Here is a 22,392-nt window from a genome sequence, read left to right as displayed (position 1 = left end):
AAGCTTCACACTCAGTCCAGCAGGTGGCGGTAACGCGACATAACGTTGGGGACCAACCGTGTGTGAAGCAGAAGAAGCTCACAAGGCGGATACCTGTGTCGGTAGTTTCCCCAAACACTGCCAGTCATGGCTGCTTCCATTCAGAGTTTACTGGAGGAAATCTCCGCTGTTGAAGACCCAGTGGAAGAGTTACAGAGTTTAAAAACAGCTTTATTATCCATACCCGTCAGCGCTTTGAGAGACACAGTGAGCGGACAGCGATTCGATGTGATATTCTCTCTGTTAAACTCAAATCAGAGGTTGGTTTGGCACAGTGCATCTTGTTTACCCGGTTAAACAAACTGTTATCTGTCGGTTAGCTACTGCTTGGATGTATTATTAATGTCACTAACAGTGAGCTAATGTTCCGGCAGGTCAAGTTAGTTTGCTTAAAGAAAAGGCTGCATTTGACCTGTGCTAGTTAGTCGTTAGCAAGCTAACTATAGTGCTACATAGCTTTCAGTGCACTGCAGGTGTAAACTCTTCACTCCATATTATTAGACTTAAAACGAAACTGTCTTAGAGTTACATGATTGTCGTATATAAGGTGTTTGGGTGTTCATGACTATATTTGTGCAGTGTTGCCTTGTTTTTAGGGCTAGTGCAGATACAAAGGGTCCGATATGGATGTGAGCACACTCCAGTTAGAGCTGATGTCAGTTTAATGTGTGTGTGGAGCCAACCAATAAAAGTTGTCACTGTTTAAATAGTCACAATAGAAACTTCCCTTTTCACACGTTACGTCCTAATATGATAGTAATACTTTCAATGCGTGGTTAGTTTGAGTGGTCAAGTAAAACAAGCTATCAAAATATGTCAGCTAGGCCTGCAGAAAATTAATATTTTCATTAATCTGATTTTTTTTTTTTACTACTAATCACTTACTAATTGATCAATCAACTAATCATTGCAGCTCTAATGTAAACTTGCTCTGAGCAATTTGTCATTTATATAGACTAAATGATTAATTGATTAATTGAGAAAAAAATTGGTAGATCAATCAGTAATGACAAGAAAGTGAGTAATGTGACTTGTGTTTACAGGGAGCAGGTTGAGCTATGTGTGGACATCCTTGAACACATCTTAATGGCTCTCAGCCCTGAGCACCTGGCCCAGAACTACAGAGCAGAGCTGCAGGCAGGTCTGAACCATCCTAATGAAACTGTTAAGATACTGGCCTTGACACAGGTAAGCTGCTCACACACATACAAGCACAGACAGTTGCCCACGACACATTTACCAAATCAGGCATTCCTGCTTTTCTTTGGCAGATTGGCAGAATGGTGGAGCACCCCGATGCTGTCACCGAAATCCTCAACAACCACGACATTCTTCGAGGAGTGATCCACTGCATCGGAGAAGAGAAAATGGCTGTCGCAAAACAGGTGATGACCGAGGCACTGGAGTTACCTGCATGAGATTTCAATTAATCTTCAATGGGTGCAGTAACTGTTTTGTTTCATAGGCCATTCAGTCCCTGTCTAAACTGAGTCACTCGAAGCCTGGATTAGACAAACTGTTCCAGAGTGACTTGCTGAAAGTCATGAAGGATGTGATGGCCACAAGTGACATTATCAGATACAGATTCTATGAGGTACGTTCAAATGTGCATCAGTTTTTTTAAATGACATTTATGTTGGTGGAATCAGTAGAGGCTATGACTAAACATTACTTCAGTTCTTTTAAAGTTGTAATAGATGTAACATTAACAGACAGTTGAAAGACTGCTGAACTTAAAGTTTGTTTTCTCTGTTGTTTTCATAAAATCATCCAGACTCTGTAACCAGCTGGGAAATTGCAAACATTACATCACTGACTTGTTTTTTCCTGCTGTTTGCAGCTGGTGGTGGAAATATCATCTGTTTCTCCCATTTCCCTCGGTTACTGCGCCAACAGTGGCCTCATTTCTCAGCTCCTCAGTGAACTGACAGGAGACGATGTTTTGATCAGGTAATGAGATAAATCATATACAAACAGGGGCACAAACTGATATGGTCTGTCTGTCTTGTCTTGATGCAGGTACATTAAGTTTAACAGGGAGAATATGGAATAAACAAAAAAGGAGGGATTTCTCTTCCAGGACATGAAATAGATGTTGTCTGTACCAAATAGAGCAACATATTAGATTTACAGTATGGACAATCACGATGACGAAATGATAGATATATATAAAGAACACGATTCAGGAATCTGTTTTTATCTATTTCATTAGGGCCACAGCTATAGAGATGGTGACCACTCTAGCCCACAGTCAGCATGGGCGGCAATACTTGGCCCAGCAGGGTATCATGGACAAGATCTCCAACATGATCAGAGGAGCAGAGACAGATCCCTTCTCCTCCCTCTACCTGCCTGGTGAGTCACTTTAGAAAACTGCTTCATGGAAATACAGCCAGTCCATCCAAATTTCTTGTTACACTCAGCTGAGTCCACAGTTTGTTCCTCTCATTTGATGTTTCTGTCTAAAATTAGGGATGATTCATTTGTTTTTTTATACCAAATTAGAAAAAGATATGTAGTATCACTGTATTCTCTTATGTTGTGTGACCAGTCGCTTTTATCAGCTGATGCAAACCAGCTGACAAAGAATCTCAGCTGTTCCTCATGAAACAGAAACTGTTTGCATGGCTCGATATCACTTGTAGTAAATGAGAAAATATATTTTTTGCATGTCATTTGGGTAAATTGACTTTACAAATTTGTGTGCTTCTTAAGATGTGTCTACCCATGATCAAGTGTATCATAACAGAACGGCTGCCACCTCTGGTTACTGGTTACTAAGTACAGACTTTGTGATCTGACAGTCCAGGCTACATCTGACTTTATCATGGAAACATGCTTACATTTAGGTGAAGTATTCCTTTATAGTCCTTAACAGTGCAAATATCCCTCCTATAGGTTTGGTTAAGTTCTTTGGGAACCTGGCCATTATGGACAGCCCACAGCAGGTTTGCGAAACCTACCCGGCCTTCCAGAACAAGGTGTTTGAGATGGCTCTGGACCCGGACCCGGTGATGATCGGGGTGGCACTGGACACTTTGGGCTTACTTGGATCTACTGTGGAGGGAAAACAGGTCCTGCAGAAAACAGGTTTGCAACGGCCCCTCTAAGACTTATGTATTTATTGAACTTACAGCTGATGTCTTGGGATCTTTTTGTGTCTAATTCTTTGTGTGTCCTCAGGAGAAAAATTCAAGGCTGTGTTGTTACGAATGAGTCAGCTCGCCAGCTCTGGAGCTACAGAGCTCAGAGTGCGCAGCTTGGATGCCATATCACAACTTCTCACTCTAGAGGTTTGTGTTTGTGAACCATAAATCTTTTTTTTATGCCCATAAGTGCCATGTTGGGGAAAAAAAAGTTGATCAGCTTATGAATCTATGTTGTGTGTATGTTGTATATTTTTCTTTTTGCAGCCAGAGCAGCAGACAGAAGATCTTTTGGCTCTGACAGAGTCCTGGTTCCTCCTTTTGTCTAAGCAGCCTATGGACATGATTCGCAACATCAGCACTCAGCCGTTCCCAGAGCTGCACTGTGGGGCTCTGCATATATTCACTGTGAGTGCTGAGCTGCAATCAAACTACCATTGTTTTCTCTTTGTCTTACTGACCCAGTGATTTCCTCTAAAATAAGAAGGAAACTGTGGACATTGAAAGATGTTATCTTGTTCTTTGTAGTTTCGCGCTATCACCATAGCTCCAGTAATATTTGTATCTTCATTGGTGGATATATCTGTGTGTGTGTTTCAGGCTGTTGCCACGCAGCCATGGGGTCAGAAGTTAATGATCAGCACTCCCGGTTTCATGGAGTTCATTTTGGATCGTTCAACGGGTCAGACTAAGGATGCCAAAGATGCTAAGTTTGAACTTGTGGGGGCACTTGTGAGTTCATCAACAGCAGCAGAGATTCTGGGCAGCCAGAATTACATCCATCTGAAAACTTATCTCAGAGAAGGACCTTACTATGTTTCAGCTGTGGCCTCAGTCAGCACAGAAGGAGCAGACTGAATCAAACAAACTCAGACACACTTCATGTGTTTCTACTTACTGCTTAAGTAATGGGTAAGTGCCTCAATATTCTAACCATGGGTTAACATATTAAACTCTGCTATAATAAACTAATTCTTTGATAAATAGTTTTAACAAATCAGGACATGGTGTTAACTTGCTCAGTTGATTAAACCTTTCTCACTTCTACAGCATAAATTGACAAATATTATCCTATTAATGTTCAACAGTAAACAACTCAACTGCATCTAGAAACATTTATTCATTAAGGATGGTTGAAGTACTTTGTAAGTATTTAGAGACAAATGAAAAATTCATATTCCATGCCTGAGTCTTCACTGCTCTTCTGTTAGGTTGTCTTACACACATTAACATATTTTTCAGACTTTTCTGACAGGACATTAACATTAAACATCTAATCATCATCTTAAGTTGTTTTCCTGTATTTTACTTGATGAGGAAATCTAGTATTGTTTGTGAAACAAATACATCTACTCTCAAATAAAGGCAAGACATGAAAACAAGGAATAGGTGAAGTTTTCATACACAATCATTCAGTGCTCAGTGTTCAGTCTGTGAACACAACATTTAAGTCATATTTAGTCATTACAAATATGGAATAATATTACTGGTTTGACAAGTCAAATATTGAAATATATGGAAAAATAGTTATTATTAAGTAGTTAAATTAAAAGGTGCACTCCACCATTTTATACTTCATGTTCAGTTTCATCACAAAGAGTACTACACAGCTTGTTGTTTAACACCATCCAAGTTGTCTGAGTTTGGGCTTAAAGACAACAAAGCCTGCGTTACAAACTTGGGCCATTAAGTTTGGAGGACTTGGGCAATTCAACAAAAAGAAGGTTCTAATAAAAGATGTTACTGAGTTGCATTTTGGGAAATGTAGGATTTTGTTGTTTTGGGATTTTTAGCCATATTAGAGACTAAAAGTAAAGATAATCTTGACTTGAAATCTGTCTTTTGTGAGTCCCTCACCTTTATGTAAATTCAACACAAGATCGCCCTTGACCAGGGCTGAATATCCACGTGCAATTGCATAAAATTCTGTATCATAACAGTGGCAGCAGAAAAATGGTATGTTAACATGTTTAGTTTGTGTCTTTACTAACTACTTGAGCAGTAATTAAAGAACTTCACATGATATAAAATGTTTACCATCTTAAATGTTCACCATCCAGGCACTAATACCACAACATCGTACACAGTATCTCTCCAATGAAACTGGACTTGACCAAAGACATTGTTAATCACACCCCTGCTTTCCAGATTCTTCAGACATTGATTTAATTTTTTTGTGGCAAAAATATGCTTGTTTACTAAAAAGAATGAGGTTTTTATTAAAAAGGGTTCAGTCTGACAAAGGATGTGCGTGTGTACTCATTTTTTGCACAAACGACACAGCAAAACATTATACCCAGAAATGTGACTCTGGAAAAATTTCAACATTGTTTTTTTTTTTTTTTAAATAAGATTCAAACAGTTATTAGATTTTTTTTTTTTTTTTTGTGGCACCAAATCTGTGAATATAATAAATGGAACATGCTCAGTAGTGACAGGATCCTTAGAAGACCAAAATACTATTTTCAGCATAGATCTGGAACTATGGAGAATTAAAACCACATATTTAGGAAAATAGTGCTTGTGTGGTTGACTGGAATGGTTACATTACACTGACCTCTGATTATCAGGTGCAGACACCAACTTTTAAAAAAGTTAAATTTAAGTTTCAGTTAGCCTGAGAATATTCTCATTCATCCAGGTCATAGTTATTACTTTCCTTGAGTTAAGTTTCAGTTGGTGTTCTGTGTACTCTCCAGTAGGGGGCTACAGATCAACTCTACCTCCCTCAGCCACAGTCTATCAACTGTCAAGGTCTTAAAATCCAGTTATACATGATGGAAGAAGAACTCAGGTCTTTTACTTAAATCAAAGTGTTAATACCACACTGTTAAAATATTTGTGTATAAGTACAGCTATCCTACTTGAGTTAAAGTACAGAAGTATCAGAAAACTATACATTTATTGTATAGATATTATATTAATAGCTAAGTATATTGAATGGCTCCTGTGGTTGATATATTTTTATAAATGACATTAATAGACTAATAGTACTGATGCTTCAGAACATAAGCGGCAGGTAAACTGTTTTTGCTGCTCAAGTTGGAGCTAGCTTTCACTACTCTATATACAGTTAGGTATTATAGTTCAGTGGTTTCAAACATGCCCACAGCAGTGGGTCACAAAATAAATCTGAAGGGTTTTGAGATTATTAGGAAATATGAAGATAATTAGATAGGAAAGATGAAAAAATAAAGTTTTTGGATTTAACTGCCATTTTCCTTTGGTTCCTGTTCGGCATTTTCCTGTTTTTAGGCTTCAAGCTGTACACTGATGTGCAGTGGACAGGTCGAGCTCGGGGGGGGGGACTGGGGCTGGGGGCAACACATTGGATCCAAGACAGCAGATGGAGACAGTCATGGCACAGGGGAAAGGTCCGACTTCTAACTATGCTCTGCTGAATATAGCAGCAAAGCTTATGTAAGCTTTTGTACAAGCAAGCTGAAGCCCTTTCAGTAAATGCTGATGATGGCACAGACAGTGACACTTATCCTCCTCCCTGTCACATCACAACAACCATGCACACACTTACAACTCTGAGTGTGTGCTGTTTACAACAGTAAACAGCTTCATCAGTGAGTAAAGTTCCACATTGAGCTCAGTTAAAACTTTACATTTTAAAACTATGTTCATCTCTACTGCCTAATATATGTTAAAATTTCATATTCATGTGCAACATTACACTTTTTATCTTATGACAAAGCCCTAGTTCCCCTCACAAACACATCTACCCTGGTGGGATAATCTCACAGATGTGACTTCTCTCCTCTCCAGCAGTAAAGACTTCCCACTCCAGTCAGAGCATCTGACTCAATCCCAAACATCCATCATAAGCTTTAAACTGCTCAACAACCTCGTGTCACTGTCTCCCCAGTGAATCATGTCACCTCTCCCACGTCTCCCTCGTACTTGCTCCAGTTTGCGTCATCAAATAAATAACATCCAGTCAGTCAGTCTTTTCTATTTACACTTGGTTTTCATGTTTTTTTACCCAGCACTTCTGTGAGTGTAGTGGAAGTCATTTGGCTTTTAATCCTTCTCATGTCTTTTATGATATGATTTCATATCTAACGTGGCCTTGAGTGGCCTTGTCCTGACGGAACACAGACTGAAAGCTATCATTTTTAAATCCATTTCCTCTGAAAAAAAATTATATTCAACTTTGTTTTTATGCAGCTTTATATTTACCAATCTCAGGATGTGCTGTGGTTATCCTTCCTCTTGTATTATACTAAAATATGGATGGTAAGCATTACCTCTTATCCCTGGAGCGCACCATGTTAATCCCATGATGCTTCTGGCCTCAGTCTCTTCCCCTGCTGTCTGCCAGAGAGTGCGAGGCTCCTCCTGGGTTTCCTCTGTGTGAAAGGTGGGATGATCTACTGCTCGAGCTCAACACTCCTGAGAAACACTGATGGCAGGCACAGGGTGGAAGGAAATGTGGGATTTTTCAATGACGCTATTATGAATCATACTGTCATCATCAAGCCATTGTATCTCTTATCATCCTGACACACGCATATCATGTAACTGTGACGTCTCAGATTAGGTATTTAATTTATTAGGATCCCCATTTCCTACCTTGAGGTAGGCAGATAAAGACACTCCTGAAGAGCCCCATTTACAGTCCAGTGGCCTAAGGAGTCTAAAGAATCTGTGTTTTGGTAGTCTGATTTAGGTTGTCTGAGATTCAGCAAGATTTCTAAAAATGCCTGGCAGCTAAGACAGAGCACTTTTTATCCTTCTATTATGTAAATTTTGTAATATTCCTTTTGAAATTGTGGCTTTGTACATTATAATTTTTCATGTCAGCATCTTGGTTGTTGTTGCTGTCTTGTAAACCCATAAGGGCTGGGCTCCATGTCGCGCAGGACGCTTCAATAAATCAATCTCCAGCCCATTTAATAGCTACTGTTTGGGTCCAAACAAAGGCACAAAAAGAAGACAAACAAACAAAAAAAGACTGATGTTGGCAGAAGAACATAAATGAGACATTTATCGAAGGCTGTTCTCCTTCTAGAAATTGTACTGCCTGTGACATTATTGTGAAAACACAGCTCTTTACAAATGTAATTTTGGGGAAAAGCTTTTTATATCTAGTCTTGCTTAACTTGCCATACAAAGAATATCATGCGATTGTTACAGTGCCCGTGTTCCAAAATCAGTGTAGGAAAAACATCAGCATAAACGTCCAATTAAAACAAGAATGCCAGAACATAAATCAGTCAGTGGACATGTTGATGTTACCTCTTCTGTTGCTTGTCATTGTAGAGAAAGCAAGTATTCTGTTTCCACAGCCCAAGCATGTCAGTGCAGATATAATGACTCAACCACACACAGGTGGTAATCTAGACAGACCTCTGCTAATTGACACTTATTGTTAGTGAGGACTTAGTGCTGATTGCACCTTGAAGAGGACACAGCTGAAACGTCTATGCATTTTCCCTGTGTGAACATATGTGCTGTAGGCAAATTAATACAGAAACGTTTTGTATGTGTCTTTATCACATTGTTGCATTTGACATATCAAGTTGTTATGTGTCTTATGCAAAGTCTTTGTCTAAATGAAGGGGTGGAAGGTAACTAAGTGTATTTGTACTTGTACTTGTATCTTCCATTCTACTTTATACCATACTACTTTCATGCTACTTTATACCTCTTTGCCTCTACATCTCTGAGGGAAATAATGTGCATTTTACTCCACTATATTTATTTGAGAGCTTACTCATTACATTTTAGAGTCAGAATCAGAATATAATGCTTTTCTCTTGCAGAAAAGCAGTGTGTAGTTCGGGCTCCTTGCCTCAAATGTCAATGCGTATTGAATATTTCCATCCAAGAATAATTTTGCCTTTAAACTTTACTACTGATGCCTAAATTGTCCAATATTTATATAGATTGATAGACTGTAAATAGATTTTACAGTCCAAAAAGTCCAAAATATAAATACAAATCTGTGTAGCTCACCTTTTCCCCCCTTCTTCACAACCCAGCAGATTATCTCGTGAACCTTTGGAGAGTTCCAACTCCTCAGCCTTTAATTCAGGGTCTGCCGACAGACTGTGAAGCCTCCTGAGGCAAATATGGGGCAATATAAATAACACTGAGTTGACTAGTATGACATAAATATAACACAAACAATACCCAATAGTTCTGTGAGAAATAACAACTTTTTGAGGCTGTTTCTTTCCCCTTGTTTTACAGTATTGTCTCAGCTCTGTGGTGGTTTTTTTGTTTTGTTTTGTTTTGTTTTTGTGTGTGAGTGTTTATTCATCATGTCATTGCATTCTGCATATAAGGCTGAAATGAGTTGCGTTTCTTGTGCGAAGCCTTTGTTTAAATGTCAAAGTCTCCATCTCAACTGCAAGTTTTCATGGTGGAGAGCTGAGGAGACTCAGAGCCTCCAACAGATGGTGCTAATCTCTCTCTCCTCATCAAGAGTTGGGTGATAATTCAACAGTTATGTCATTAGGTGTACCCGCCACCTCAGGAAGGAAAGCTGTCATCACCGTTAGGTTCACTGCTGCAGACCTGTCCTCTGCATCTCCCAGCACTCTATAAGCGCGATTTCTCCCTGCCAGGCAAATGCTTTCCTTTACATTTCTCAATTTGTCTATTTAAAGAGTTCATCAGGCAGTTGTCACTTTTGCTCGCTGCCTCTTATCCGCGTAGGCTGACAAAAAAGAACTCCGTATACCTCCAAGATGCACCTGAATAGGTGAGAGGGTTCCACTGACACAGGGAGAAATCACCTGAGAAATAAAAGCGCGTCTTTCTCTCCGGGAGTCCACTCCTTTCTGTCAGATCACCCTCCGATGCAATTAACCCAGGAAGACGACTTTGTCAAGGGGGACTCAACGCCGACCACCGCAGCTCTCCAGTCCGACGGCAGCGCCGGATCTCCGGCCAAAATGTGCAGTGAATGTTACGTGAATCAGTCATTTGTGAACGATGACGGGACCGTGAACGACCACAAGCCACGGTAAGAGAGACAAGCGGCAGCGAACAGACAGGAACAAGTAAGGAGGCAAACTTCAGGCATCAAATGTGGAGATTAGTCACGAGTAAGTTAGAGTTAGTGTTTTTGATGATTGCATCTCACATTTCTCAAAAGTTACCTGGGCACGGTCATGCTCTGCAGCTGAGGGACTTGTTGAATACAGACTGTGAAAAGAGTCAAATCTTTTTTTTTTCCTGAAATTTGAATGTGTTTTTTTCAGTGCAACATACTGATCATTAGTTTTTATCAGTGTTTTTCTCCAGAGCTCCATCCATCCATCCACCCATCCATCCATCCATACTCTGTATGCTCATCAGCCCCTGCCACCACTGTTGTGTGTTCAGCTGTTCATTGGCTTGCTCTCTGTCTCAGCTGTCACTGTTACAGCCTGGGTATTATCTCCTGAAAACATGGTTGTAATACTAACACTAATAATAAACACGTGAAATACTGTTCTAATGCTGGACTCTGCACCTGTGCATCTTCTCTGGAACATTTGTGCTGTTAAAGTGGTGTTCAAAATATAGATCGAAAATCCCAAAGGCACGACACATGCACGTGAGCTCAGCAAACAACGACCATAAAACCTCTCACTCAACATGTTTATGTTCCTCTGTTCTGCTCACTTGGATGCCACAAATGACCCGTAAGCCCTGGTGCAGTTTTATGAGATCTAAGTGGTTGTCTTTGCCACTGGGTTTTGTTTGCTGAAGTTAGATGGATGTCACAAAAACCACAAGGGAAATATACCCATCTATTATGCAATAAGTTTGACAAGCTTAATGGACAACCATAGCAAACAGGCAGACAGGGTGATGGAGAGAGGAGGTGGAGAGATGGAGGGGAGGAGAAAGTAGGAGAAAAGAGAGATTTTGAGTTTTCTGTACTCACTGTTTTGTGTGTGATGTGCCTAGCCTCTCTATGGGTGGTGTTAAGTTCAGCTGCCTCTGCAGTGACCTGTTTGGAAACCGAAAACTACACCACACCAAACCACTCACACTTCATTTTGAATCAGTCCAGTCACTCAGATCTGACGTTTCTGATTCATCTCATTCTTTCAAGCAACCAAGTTCATCTTCACTCACCTTCTTCTCCTGAGGTCAAAGGTAACATCCCACTATATCTTACTCCTCCTTTGCATGCTACTCAGGCTCTCAGGCTGTGATTGATGAATAAGGTGTGAACTGGAGAGATGACTCAACAGCTGCAGGCATTCAGAAAAAAAAAAAAAAACATCACAGCAGAGACTTGCTCCTCATGCAGCTAATCAGACATTTCTATCCTGTAGTTTTTTGTTTTTTTTAATGATTTGCTATCAAGATGAATCTGAGTCATGGATCTATGATAATTACACGGAATTAATAATGTGTGCATCAAGCTTAGTGATCAACCAGTGTTGAAACCAGTGGTGGAAGTAGTACTCAGATCCTTTACTTAAGTAAACAAAGAAAATGTCAAAATACTCCATTACAAGTAAAGGTCCTGCAGCAAAAAATCCTACTTTTTGTACAGAGCCAAATGTATTTAAAGTAAAAGTGATACATTTATATACAAAAGTGTGAGTGATACATTTTCATATATTACATGTATTGCATTATTTGGTTGTTAATACTGATGTATTAATGTATGCAGTTACTACAGATACAGTTAGGTAGTAGTTGGTCCCTGTCTAGGGGTTGGACAAGATAAATCTGAGAGGAAAGAAAAGAAAAAAACAGTACACAATAATGTATTTATTTTTCAGACCTTTCTGGTTGGAAACTATTGGTTTAATATTTTACATTACATTGTATTTTATAAGCTTATCATATGTTTTATATGTAATATCTTAATCTGAAAATGACTAATTGACAAATCAATATGGTTGAGCAAAAAGTACAATCCCGCTGAAATGTAGTAACGTGAAAGTATTAAGTAGGAAGTAGTAGGACGTAAACCGGTAAGCACAAGTAAAGTAGCATCAAATTGTACAGAACTTGAGTAAATTCACTCAGTTACCTTCCACCACTTGTTGAAACCTCAACACATCAACATGAATGAATACAGAATTAACCTGAGAGACAAACTTCTGCTTCTGTCAGTAAGTAGTTAGTAACATAAAATGTAGTTATTGCCTATAGGAAACAGTCTGTTATAATTATGTTCATTATGCTCTATCTTCTAAAAGTCCCATAGCACATACACTAGAAAGCATGTAAACTTCTGCTTCTGCTTGTTACACAGGTTTTATGCTTGGACTGGGAACAAATGAATGCTTAATGCCTGTATGTGCCCCAGGGTTGTAAAGCAGTTAGTATGCATGGTGTTTTAGATGAACATATGCTGGCTGGTTCTGCTTTTCATTATCTGTGTGACTTCAGGATGCTGTTTGAACATCTCATATTACAGAACGAGCTGTAAACAGACAGGTAAAGAGGTTAATAACAAGGCCAGTCAACAACGCTCGCAGTAGAGGATTTTCTGGATTGAGCTGAAATGTGGTATTAGTTTGTGACGATCTTTATTTCTTTCCTGTTTGTCTGTGTGCATTCCTGTATCAGTCCACCACCTCAACTTCTCCATCCCATGCTTCATTTCCTTGCCTTATCTCCTTCTCCCTGTGCTCCTTGTTCCTTTTCAATATTGCCTGCTCTTCCAACCCCCTTCACTTTTGCACCTCTGCGCTTTTTTCTCTATCTATTCCCTTCTGCTTCTTTACTCTTCCTCTCCCTCCCCTCAGCTCCGCTCCAGCACCAATCCAGACCAACAGCAACAGCAGTGGAGTCATCTTAGACATTTCCAACCTTAAGATGGAGCAGCTGGAGAGTGAGGTGCCCCCACTGCCGCCTCGCTTCCGCTTCAGAGACCTGCTGCTCGGGGACCAGAGCTTCCAGAACGATGACAGGTAGGCAGCTGTTTGAACGAGAAGGAAGATTACAGTACATCACAGAAAGCATGTGGAGCAGTGCTGTTTGACATGGTCAGAGACAGAAAACGAGTTTCAACTATTTATACGTTTAGCTAACTATTACAACTGTTCCCCACTAAATTTAGTAATTTCACAATTTATCCATTAGTTTTAGCTAACTATGTCAACATATCTAAATTTAGTTGCCTATCTGAACTGTTTTAATCCATTACTTACACATTTTTTTTATCCATTAAATATTTGCTATTTCAACCATTTATCCATTATGCTTTGTTAACTATTTCAACCATGTGTACTTTTAGATAACTTTTGCAACTGTTTTATCCATAAAACATGCTATATTGCTATTTATTTGTTACCTTTAGCTAGATAGGTTCAACCATTTATCCATTACTTGTAGCTGTTTTTTTAAATTTCTCTGCCAGTGTTCATTCACACTGACTTCATTAGTGTATTTTTTAAAAAAGTAAAATTATAATTTATGTGTTTAATTTGTTGTTTTTTAACCAACTGAGCTACCTCACAATCCTTCCACATATCCCCAAGCAACTGCAGATTGTTTGGGAATCCAAACAGGGGAATTCATTGGGCTATTGACAGAAAATTAATTAGCAACTATTTTAATACAGCAGCAGCGTTTTATCAGAGTCTTTCAGACTATTCCCTCTGGAAAATTAAAAAAAAAAAACAGACACACACTTTATTGTGACCAGATTATTTGACCTCCTTACAGATCTGTTGTCTCACATTGCTTTCACCCAACAAAAGTGCTGATTGCAAACCTGTTCTTTCTTTTTTCACAGTTGACAAATGCTATTATTTGGCATTCAACCCCCCTTGACCCACCTCTGTGTCAGTGTTTGTAGTTGTTTTACAAGTTAAATCAGAGTGACCGTGCATGAAGTGTTTATCTCACCCCTGAAGTCTTAGCACACTTTAATGCAGTTTGAGTGCAGTGTTCTCTAACCCTCTTATATGGTGTGAGTGGTGTTTGTGCTTTGGATTTTGTCAGCCTTGAAAGAGGAAATAAAGCCAGTTTGGAGTGCTGTCTGCGGTGCTGAAATAGATGGAGTTTCTGAAGCACTGTGGTTTTGAGGAGAAATGAAGCAGGCTCGGTGTGTCTGTGAACATATTTTGAAGAATGTGTGTGAAGCTTAGAAAAAGTTTGACTCAAAACATGTTTTTGTCTGCAACACCATTGTGACCTAATTCACAGTCAGAATTTAAAATGAGATCTCACTATCAGTCTCTCTGTTGTCTACCTTCCCTCATCCACATTTTATCCTCTCTTTCCTACTCTGCTGCTGCCTCTGAGCCTGATACAAGACAAGATCAGTAGCAGTCCTCTGTCTTTTCTGAGATCTGCTTCATTTGCTTTTGTCCCAGGATTCAAAACATTGCTACAGCGGGGATTTAGATAGCATCTGCCTCTAAAGTCGAAATCAAAGAGTCAAAAAATAACTTGAAAAAGAAAACATGTGTCCCTTTTTCTGTTATTATGTAAGTTTTGACAATTTAGATCAGTTAGTCGTAGTCGTGTTTGTGTTTCCTTAAGATATTTGTTCAGTACATAATCTTGGGTTCTGCCAGATGGACCTCAGGAGAGTGATGATCAAGTGTAATTTTAGATGTGATTACAGCGGCAGCAAACTGTCGAGACTGCAGTGCTGTTTGTAATATTTGACATATCTACTTGACGAGGAGAAACAACAAGCTCTGCCAATTCATTCTGTCAAAGGTGACCTTTCCCCAGCTGTCCATGCAACAACCACTGTTTTCTCTTCGATAAAGCTGCCTACATTTTTAGCTCCTATTTAGACAGTTATTACCATTTTTCTGTCCTCTCCCTGTAAAATGAACCCATCTCCTGTCCCCTGTAGATAGTGTCGTCAGAGGTGACTGATGCTCCAGGTTATATTTTCAGTGGTCAGCGTCCAGGCTCGTGTTCAGAAGCTGTGTGTGAACTCCCAAATGTCACTGGTCACATCTGCCCAGGGATCATCCATCACTCAAAGGTTCCTTTCTCAAAGGCAGGAGAAGAAACACACAAATGCATACACACACACACACAAACACACACACACACACACACACACACACACAGTATCGGCAAAATATCAATCTTAATTTCCTCTGGTGTACTGCAGTCTGTCTCTCTGGTGACTCCTTCATTTGTACATTCTCTTTTTTCTCTTTCCATCTATTCTTCTACCTGCAATCCCCAGTCCTTTCTTTTCAGTTTACAGTCTCACAGTTTTTCCCATTTAAAATACCCTCATTATACCATTTAGGCAAAGTCTTTATGAGCTAAATTTAGCGACAGAGCGCACAAATGAAAATGTCACAGGTTTTCACAGGCAGGAGTTATGGTGTATGGGTCTTCACATGCAACTGAGTGGCTGCGCCAGTGTGGGCGAAGAGAACGGTTCAAGTGGAGTGGCCTCTTCCGGTATTTTCAAAAGCAGTGACTCATAGAGGAGGTCATCTATAAATTACCACTTCAGACTCTTCAAATTTAGAGAAGACAAAAAAAAGGTGGGAGGGATAGAGGAGATGGAGACAGAGCAGCGGCTCCAACATTGTTCTTGACTTTTCGTTTTGTCTGCATCTTCTACTTAAATGCAAAGGAGGGGAAAAAACATCTGTTGCTGTGGTTTTGTCATCTGTCACTTATGGTGCCAAGACCACCACATCAGCAGAGCAGAGAGAGCAAAACAGAAAGACTGCTTTTGGGCTTTGTAGGTTATAAGTCAGGAGGGTTTCAGATGACACATTTAAAACTCTTGTGAGTAACAGTTAATACTGGCATAGAGGCATCAGTGTTTATCTGCAGTGGATCCATCCCATCATTACTCCAGCATGCCACGGTGAATGTTTACAGCCTTGTCAGGAGCTGCAGTGCTGCTGGAGAGAGGACCACGCTGCAACAGCATCAGTTCGGGTTATTCCTGTCATAGCAACGTTGCTGTGGCAACAGGCCCGCGCACGAGAGAGAGAGAGAGAGAGGGGGAAAAAAGAAAGAGAGGGATTATATACATTTCTAAAAATATTCCAATAAGCACTTCATTCCTCTGAATAAATGATTAATCAAACACTTATTCTAATTTCCTCTTTATAGCATCTTGTTCTAATCAGCGTGTTTGGATTTTTTTTCTTGCATAGCTCAAAAATAATCCATCTCCCGACAAACACTGTTAGTGCTGTGCTATTTTAGAGCTGCGGGGAGGCGCGTTGGTCAACAAGCTTATAGTGTTCTGTAGGAATTAACTGAGTGCACAACGCAGCCACAGGTGTGCTGCACAATGGATCCGAAGATCGTCATACCGACCTGGGGCAGTCCGTCCGTGAGCACTTGGAGGTCGGACCCTCTCGGTAGTGATGCGGGGCAGAGGTAGGGCCGCAGGGGAGCGGAGACAAGTTTTTCTCTCAAGTGGGCACAATGTATTGATGTCAGTATAGGTGAGCTGGATGCGCTGAGTGCACTGGTACAAATTGCGATTATACCGTACACTCAGAGGTGAGTGATGGATGGAGCAAACAACTCGAACGCGGACTGACCAGTTTGATCAGCGCGCCCAAAAACTGCTGAGATGCACAGAAATGCCTGCGCGTTTATTTATTTATAATAACTAGAATATTAAGGTCATTTATTCGATGCGATCAACAGTCCACAAACTAAAGATCTTCGATTGGGAACATTAAGAAAACCTGTAAATATTTACAAATCAAAACGGTGTTTATAAAACAGTTGCCGATAACTTAACTTCGATTAATCGACTATTCTAACGATTATTTTCGTCATAAATTAATGAGTCTTCTGATTCTTCCTCTGTTAAAACCTATGGGTGTCCTCCCATGGTTGGTTTAGTCAAACCAACAGCCCAAACCAAAAGATCATATAATACAAAGAAAACCATTGACCAATTCAAAAATTATTATTATTATTTTTAAAAGTACTTTCTAATTACTTTTCTGATGATTGACTAATGAAATAAATTAATAATCTTTTCAGCTCTAATGTAAGGGGTTTGATGTTAGGGCTGCAGCTAATAATTACTTTCATTAATAATAAATGTTTTCTCAATCATTTTGGTCTATAAAATGTGAAAAATGGTGAAAAATGTTGATTGCAGTTTCTTACAGCCCAAAGTTAAGTCTTTGGCATGTTTTGTCAAACCAGCTGTTCAAAATCAAAAGATGCTCAGTTAAATATGTAAACCAGACAAATGATCACTTTTTACAAACCAAAAGCAGCAATTTTTGCTGAAATTAATTGTCCTTTAAGATAGCTGGTGATTACTTTTCTGATGCTTGACAAATAACTTCAGCAAGCGTTGATTTTTATATATATAGTTATATTTACTTGTTTTGTCCAACTAACAGTCCAAAACCCAGAGATATTCAGTTATCATATAAAACAAAGTAAAGCGGCAAATTTAGAAGATGAACCTAGGTGATGTCATTTTTGTTTGGAAAAGGCCATGAATTATTAATTAATTCATTTTCTGTTGATTGACTAATTGCTTAACTGATTAATCACTATGATGCCAAAACATATTTTTCGTGATAGTCAAACTTTTCATTTTAACTTTTTGTACACAGCAACAGATCTCTTGATTCTTGATGTTGTTGATGATGAACACCTCGAGGTGGACTGATTTGATAAAAACAGGCCTGTTTTAGAGCTGCAAAATGATTGCACTCGCAGAACTCACTCTTCCGCAATTAGTCGTTTTCCAAGATCTAATTACTCCCAGAGCTGCACGTCTTATTGCCTGAAACTCTGATGTGACACCACAGTATGACTAATGTCAGACCACTTCAGCTAGTAATTGTGTGCTCAACAGGAGCTGATTAAGGGTCATTACTTGCATCATTATATGTGTGTGTGTGTGTGTGTATGTGTGTGTGGGTGGAGGGGTGAGACACATAGAGACTTACAGACAGACAGAGAGCAGTCTGTAGGACTCTCATATGTGACAGCCAGCTCTCAGTTGAAAAGCCTTTACCTCCAGAGCCCATCTCTGCCCTGCTGCTGCCCAGATGTGACAGCTGTTGTCAGATCCCATCACAGAGGATTTGTCTTTCAGTGTTCTCTGTTTCATCTCTGAGGGGCTTTCTCTGCTCTTTGGTGTGGTCTCACCATCGTGCAGACCTGACATAGCTGTTACAGCGCACACTGCAGGATACCTGTGCGTCCAACAACCCACACTGCTTTTTCCTTCCCACTGTGAACCTTTCAGCCACGAGCCAGAACTTGGGATTAGGCAGCAGCAGCAGGAGCCGCAGCACAGCCTCATAAGCTTTTCCCGAATTCTTCTAATCTCTCTTACACTTGCACTCTCTCTTTCATTTTTCCCCCTCTGCTCTCTCACTCTCTCCTGAAAGGATTATACATTAATAGTGTAAAGATTGTGCTTGTGTTGCCAAGTTACCTGCCCTATGCGTTGTGCTTATTCTCTCAGACTTCCCTCTGTCTCTCCTTCTGGGCTTGGCTCTGCTGTTGTGCAGTTAATCTAATTTTATGTTTTTGTAATTGCAAGAAAGTTGCTCCTGATTGCACTTGATTGCTTACTCAAAACCTGTTTTGTGTTTTGCTGTAGCCATAGCCAATCAGCATGTACATCATGAGGAGAAAGGTGAATTAAATTGGTAGTTTACTTTCAATCTTTACTCCAACGGGAAAGTTTGTGTCCTACAGTAACCCTGTCTTGTGATTGAGAACAAAATCATAGACAGATAATTACCTAACTTTCCTTGGGCACATGATTAGAAAAACTGCATTATGAATATTCATGCAATGTAAAATGTGATGCTTTCAAAACTCCTACCACAAACATCTGAATGACTCTTCTCTGTCTGTGCTGCTGACTCCTGTGTGACAGTTCCTCTCCCTCTCTTCTCTGTCAGAGTGCAGGTAGAGTTTTATGTGAATGAAAACACCTTCAAGGAGCGTCTGAAGCTTTTCTTCATCAAAAACCAAAGATCGAGTAAGTGCGGGGAACATCTTCACATGTCCCTAAAGTGGCTGTTGCACATGCAAGCACATATACACACTGAAGTTTGCTTATAAGTCACAATAAATTGCTTTAGTTGTTACTTACCAGAAAGTATTTGTTTGGAAAATGAGTCCCTCTCTCTTGTCCCTTTAGGCCTTAGGATTCGTGTGTTCAACTTCTGCCTGAAGCTGCTCACCTGCCTGCTGTACATCATCAGAGTGGTGACAGACAATCCCGGCCAGGGCGTTAACGCCAGCCACAGCGCCGGACAGCAAAACGCTCCCAATGGCAACAACAAATGGTTTGTTTACAGTGAGAGAAAAGAGTTGTACAAGCTGTATTTGAAATGCAGTATTGTACTTTACAAAACACACTTTACAAAACAAACAACAACAACAACAAAAAAAAAAAAAAAACAATAAAAACAACAGAAGAACTATCATGCAGTACAATTAATGGAATACTAAATGAAAAACAAGGAGAAAAAAAAGGAGAGATAAAATATTGGAAGCAATGGCAACAAAATACCAGCAAAGTATTTTAAACAATATGGTGCTGAACCAATCAACTGTATGTTAGACATAAAAAAACAGATGAGGTTTCAGTCCTAAGAAGCCTCTGTTCTGTTATAAGTGGGAAGCACGTCAGGGCCAGTCAGCTTCTTTGAGTGGTTGATTGTTATAATGGCTTGTTTACTCTGTCTGCTAGTTGACTCCAGATAGTCTTTAATGGAAATGTTTGGGGAAAAAAAGTTGTCTTTGTGGCTGTATGTGCGTCAGTTAATATGTAAATATGCTTTATATTTAAATTCTGACTTAACATACAGAGGTGGTGATAGCTGTCTTGACAGCAGAGTCAATGTGGGATCAATGTGAAAAGTCATTTTAACACTTTTAACATTTTGACTGGTCTAACAAGAGACATTTCAGTTTTATCTCTATTTATTCAGATTAATTATTCATTAACCTTTCATTCTGTGTCATTTTGTTGTCTCCTCCTCACCATCATTAATGCTCTGCAGTGTTGACTGCCAGTGGAACGGATCAGTGCAGGACAGAGAGATTAACTGGTAAGCAGCACAAGGTGTGATTTCTGTCAATAAGGGCAAATTAGAACATTATTATGTCGCCTCTAGTAAGAGCAATATGCTTTCAGATCTTGCCTCATTTCCTGCACCCACCTTGTTACTTAACCTCGTATGCAATTAGTGTTTTCATTATGAGATCAGTGTTGGACAAACTGTCTATTATCTCTTACCCTATTAATACTCATAGGGAGATATAATAACAGACAGCTTGGTCATCTAAAAGTCTGACTGTATTTATCTCTCAATGAATTAATAAAAATGCATATTAATACATTTCATCTCTGATGTTATATATTGTAAGCTGTTAAGAAAAGTGTTGCTGTTAAATGCTTTGTCTGGCAGGGAATTGATCTTCTGGGTGGATAGAAAGGTTCCCGTCTGGGCCATCCAAGTGAGTCACAACAGAATATATGCATAGAAAAAATAATAATTAATTTAAATGAGCAAAACTTTTAACAACTGAAATATATGAACTAAAATGATTAAATCTTTGATTGCCTATTCTAAGCCACAGTTGCTTTACCATCTAAATTAATATATAAAAACACAGGGGGTTTCATTCTCTTGAAATGGTTCCTGAAATGGTTGTTATGTTGGAAAGAATATATGAGTTTGTATTTATTATCCCCTGTTTTGGTATGTGCAGGTGATTGTGGCCATCATTAGTTTCCTGGAGACTATGTTACTGATGTATCTGAGCTACAAGGTAAAACACACACACACAAAAACATGAACTTCAAGCACATCAGCATGATTAATAGTCGGTACAATTAGTCACTTACAGTCTGTGAGATTGACAATCCATAAGTGGTGTAATTATCCCAAGTCATTTGTCACGGCTACATTAAGGAATAGATGGTAATTGCAGGATCTGGCTGAGGTGAAGGATTAAGTGGTTGTGAAAAGTGACAGACTACAGTGAAGAAATGCATCTATGCAGTGACTCACTGTCTATTGTGTGCTGACAGATAAAAGTGTTAAAAAGTCTGTATGTGTGTTTAATTGTAGGGGAACATTTGGGAGCAGATTTTCCAGGTGTCCTTTCTTCTGGAGATGATCAACACAGTTCCCTTCATCATTACGGTAAAACTTTTTTACCATAAAAACATTGTCTTTCCTATCTGGAGTATGTGGTAGTTTGTGTATTTAGTCTTACTGCTGTTGTAGCGGTATGTCTTTGATATATTGTGTGGTGTGACCTGCGAGTCTCTGACTGTCTCTCTTTTCTAATCATTACTTACTGGCTAATGATATACAGTACTCTCAGTTAAAAAGAAGTGTTCACAGTAGGTAACAAAAGTTTTATACTTTTTTCATATTTATACAATGGTTGCCTTCAAGAATCAAGGCCATGAGATAGAGCCAGACTCGGCTTAACACACATAGAAAGTAACTATACACATTTACATAGCTAGGAAAAATAGACTGTACCTCTGAACCACAGTTTAGTTTAGTTTTTTAGGCCACTAATGCTTTGCCATTAAATTTGGTCCAGACATTTCCATTTCCACAACCCACCCCAAGATGTAATTACTTTGGTTCCTTCACTTTTTATCAGGTCAAAATTTCTGTTTTCCCAACACTGTTGACATTAACTGTGTGTTTAGTGCTAATTAGCAAATGTTAAGATGGTGAACATGGCAAAAATGATACCTGCAAGGCATCAGTATGTTAACATTGTCATATGAGCATGTTAGCATTGCTGGCATTAGCATTTAACTCAAATCACTGTTGAAGCACAGAGTTGCTATCATGGTTGTTGACTGTCTTGATTATATATCTGTACAATGTTAGCCTTGGAGAGTAGCAGCCATAAAAACTGTTGAAATCCAGACCAAATCTATGTGGACACAGAATTTAACTGTACAGTCATTTTTGGTTTTTATATAGCAAGAGCAGGTTGTAATTTTTCACATGTAAAGAAGAATTTAAGCCACAGCGTATACAGTATTTTCCACTTGTGTGTAGTTTTTAATGTGTGACTGACACCACTGAGGAAAAGTTTGACTGATATATGTCAGTGAGTTGAAGTGTTCCACTATCTCCTCAGATCTTCTGGCCCTCAATACGGAACATCTTCATTCCTGTGTTTCTCAACTGCTGGTTGGCCAAATGTGCTTTGGAGAACATGATTGTGAGTCAAAAGCATTATCTTAATGGTCTCTGTTAATGGCTTGTTTTTAATCAGCAATGTAATGACTTTGTTAAGGCAA

The 22,392-nt window shown here is 39.3% G+C and overlaps 2 protein-coding genes across 3 annotated transcripts in view; both read left to right on the top strand.

Moving 5' to 3' along the window:
• The first annotated feature begins 63 nt into the window (after positions 1-63).
• Positions 64-5,431, top strand: psmd5 (proteasome 26S subunit, non-ATPase 5). Its single transcript, XM_018662507.2, has 10 exons — positions 64-299; positions 1,083-1,227; positions 1,311-1,424; positions 1,505-1,633; positions 1,880-1,989; positions 2,252-2,394; positions 2,938-3,129; positions 3,223-3,332; positions 3,453-3,593; positions 3,786-5,431. The coding sequence occupies exons 1-10, from the start codon at positions 127-129 to the stop codon at positions 4,041-4,043; spliced, it is 1,515 nt and encodes a 504-aa protein (XP_018518023.1). The 5' UTR covers positions 64-126; the 3' UTR covers positions 4,044-5,431.
• Positions 5,432-9,643: 4,212 nt separating this feature from the next.
• Positions 9,644-22,392, top strand: part of kcnt1a (potassium sodium-activated channel subfamily T member 1a) — a 28,151-nt gene continuing 15,402 nt past the window's right edge. The window contains exons 1-9 of one of the 2 annotated variants that reach the window (XM_018662508.2): positions 9,644-10,167; positions 12,905-13,069; positions 19,004-19,083; positions 19,246-19,393; positions 20,114-20,161; positions 20,522-20,570; positions 20,826-20,885; positions 21,188-21,262; positions 22,230-22,313. In XM_018662508.2, coding sequence (XP_018518024.1) covers positions 10,001-10,167; positions 12,905-13,069; positions 19,004-19,083; positions 19,246-19,393; positions 20,114-20,161; positions 20,522-20,570; positions 20,826-20,885; positions 21,188-21,262; positions 22,230-22,313 — 876 coding nt within the window. In that variant the 5' untranslated portion in view covers positions 9,644-10,000. Of the gene's footprint in view, positions 10,168-12,904; positions 13,070-16,085; positions 16,485-19,003; positions 19,084-19,245; positions 19,394-20,113; positions 20,162-20,521; positions 20,571-20,825; positions 20,886-21,187; positions 21,263-22,229; positions 22,314-22,392 lie in introns of those variants that run through there. The other variant, XM_018662509.2, reaches the window with a different exon arrangement.

The sequence above is a fragment of the Lates calcarifer genome, linkage group LG9 (genome assembly GCF_001640805.2).
Source record: "Lates calcarifer isolate ASB-BC8 linkage group LG9, TLL_Latcal_v3, whole genome shotgun sequence".
In the NCBI taxonomy this organism is placed as follows: domain Eukaryota; kingdom Metazoa; phylum Chordata; class Actinopteri; family Centropomidae; genus Lates; species Lates calcarifer.
This window is presented reverse-complemented; position numbering and strand designations above follow the sequence as displayed.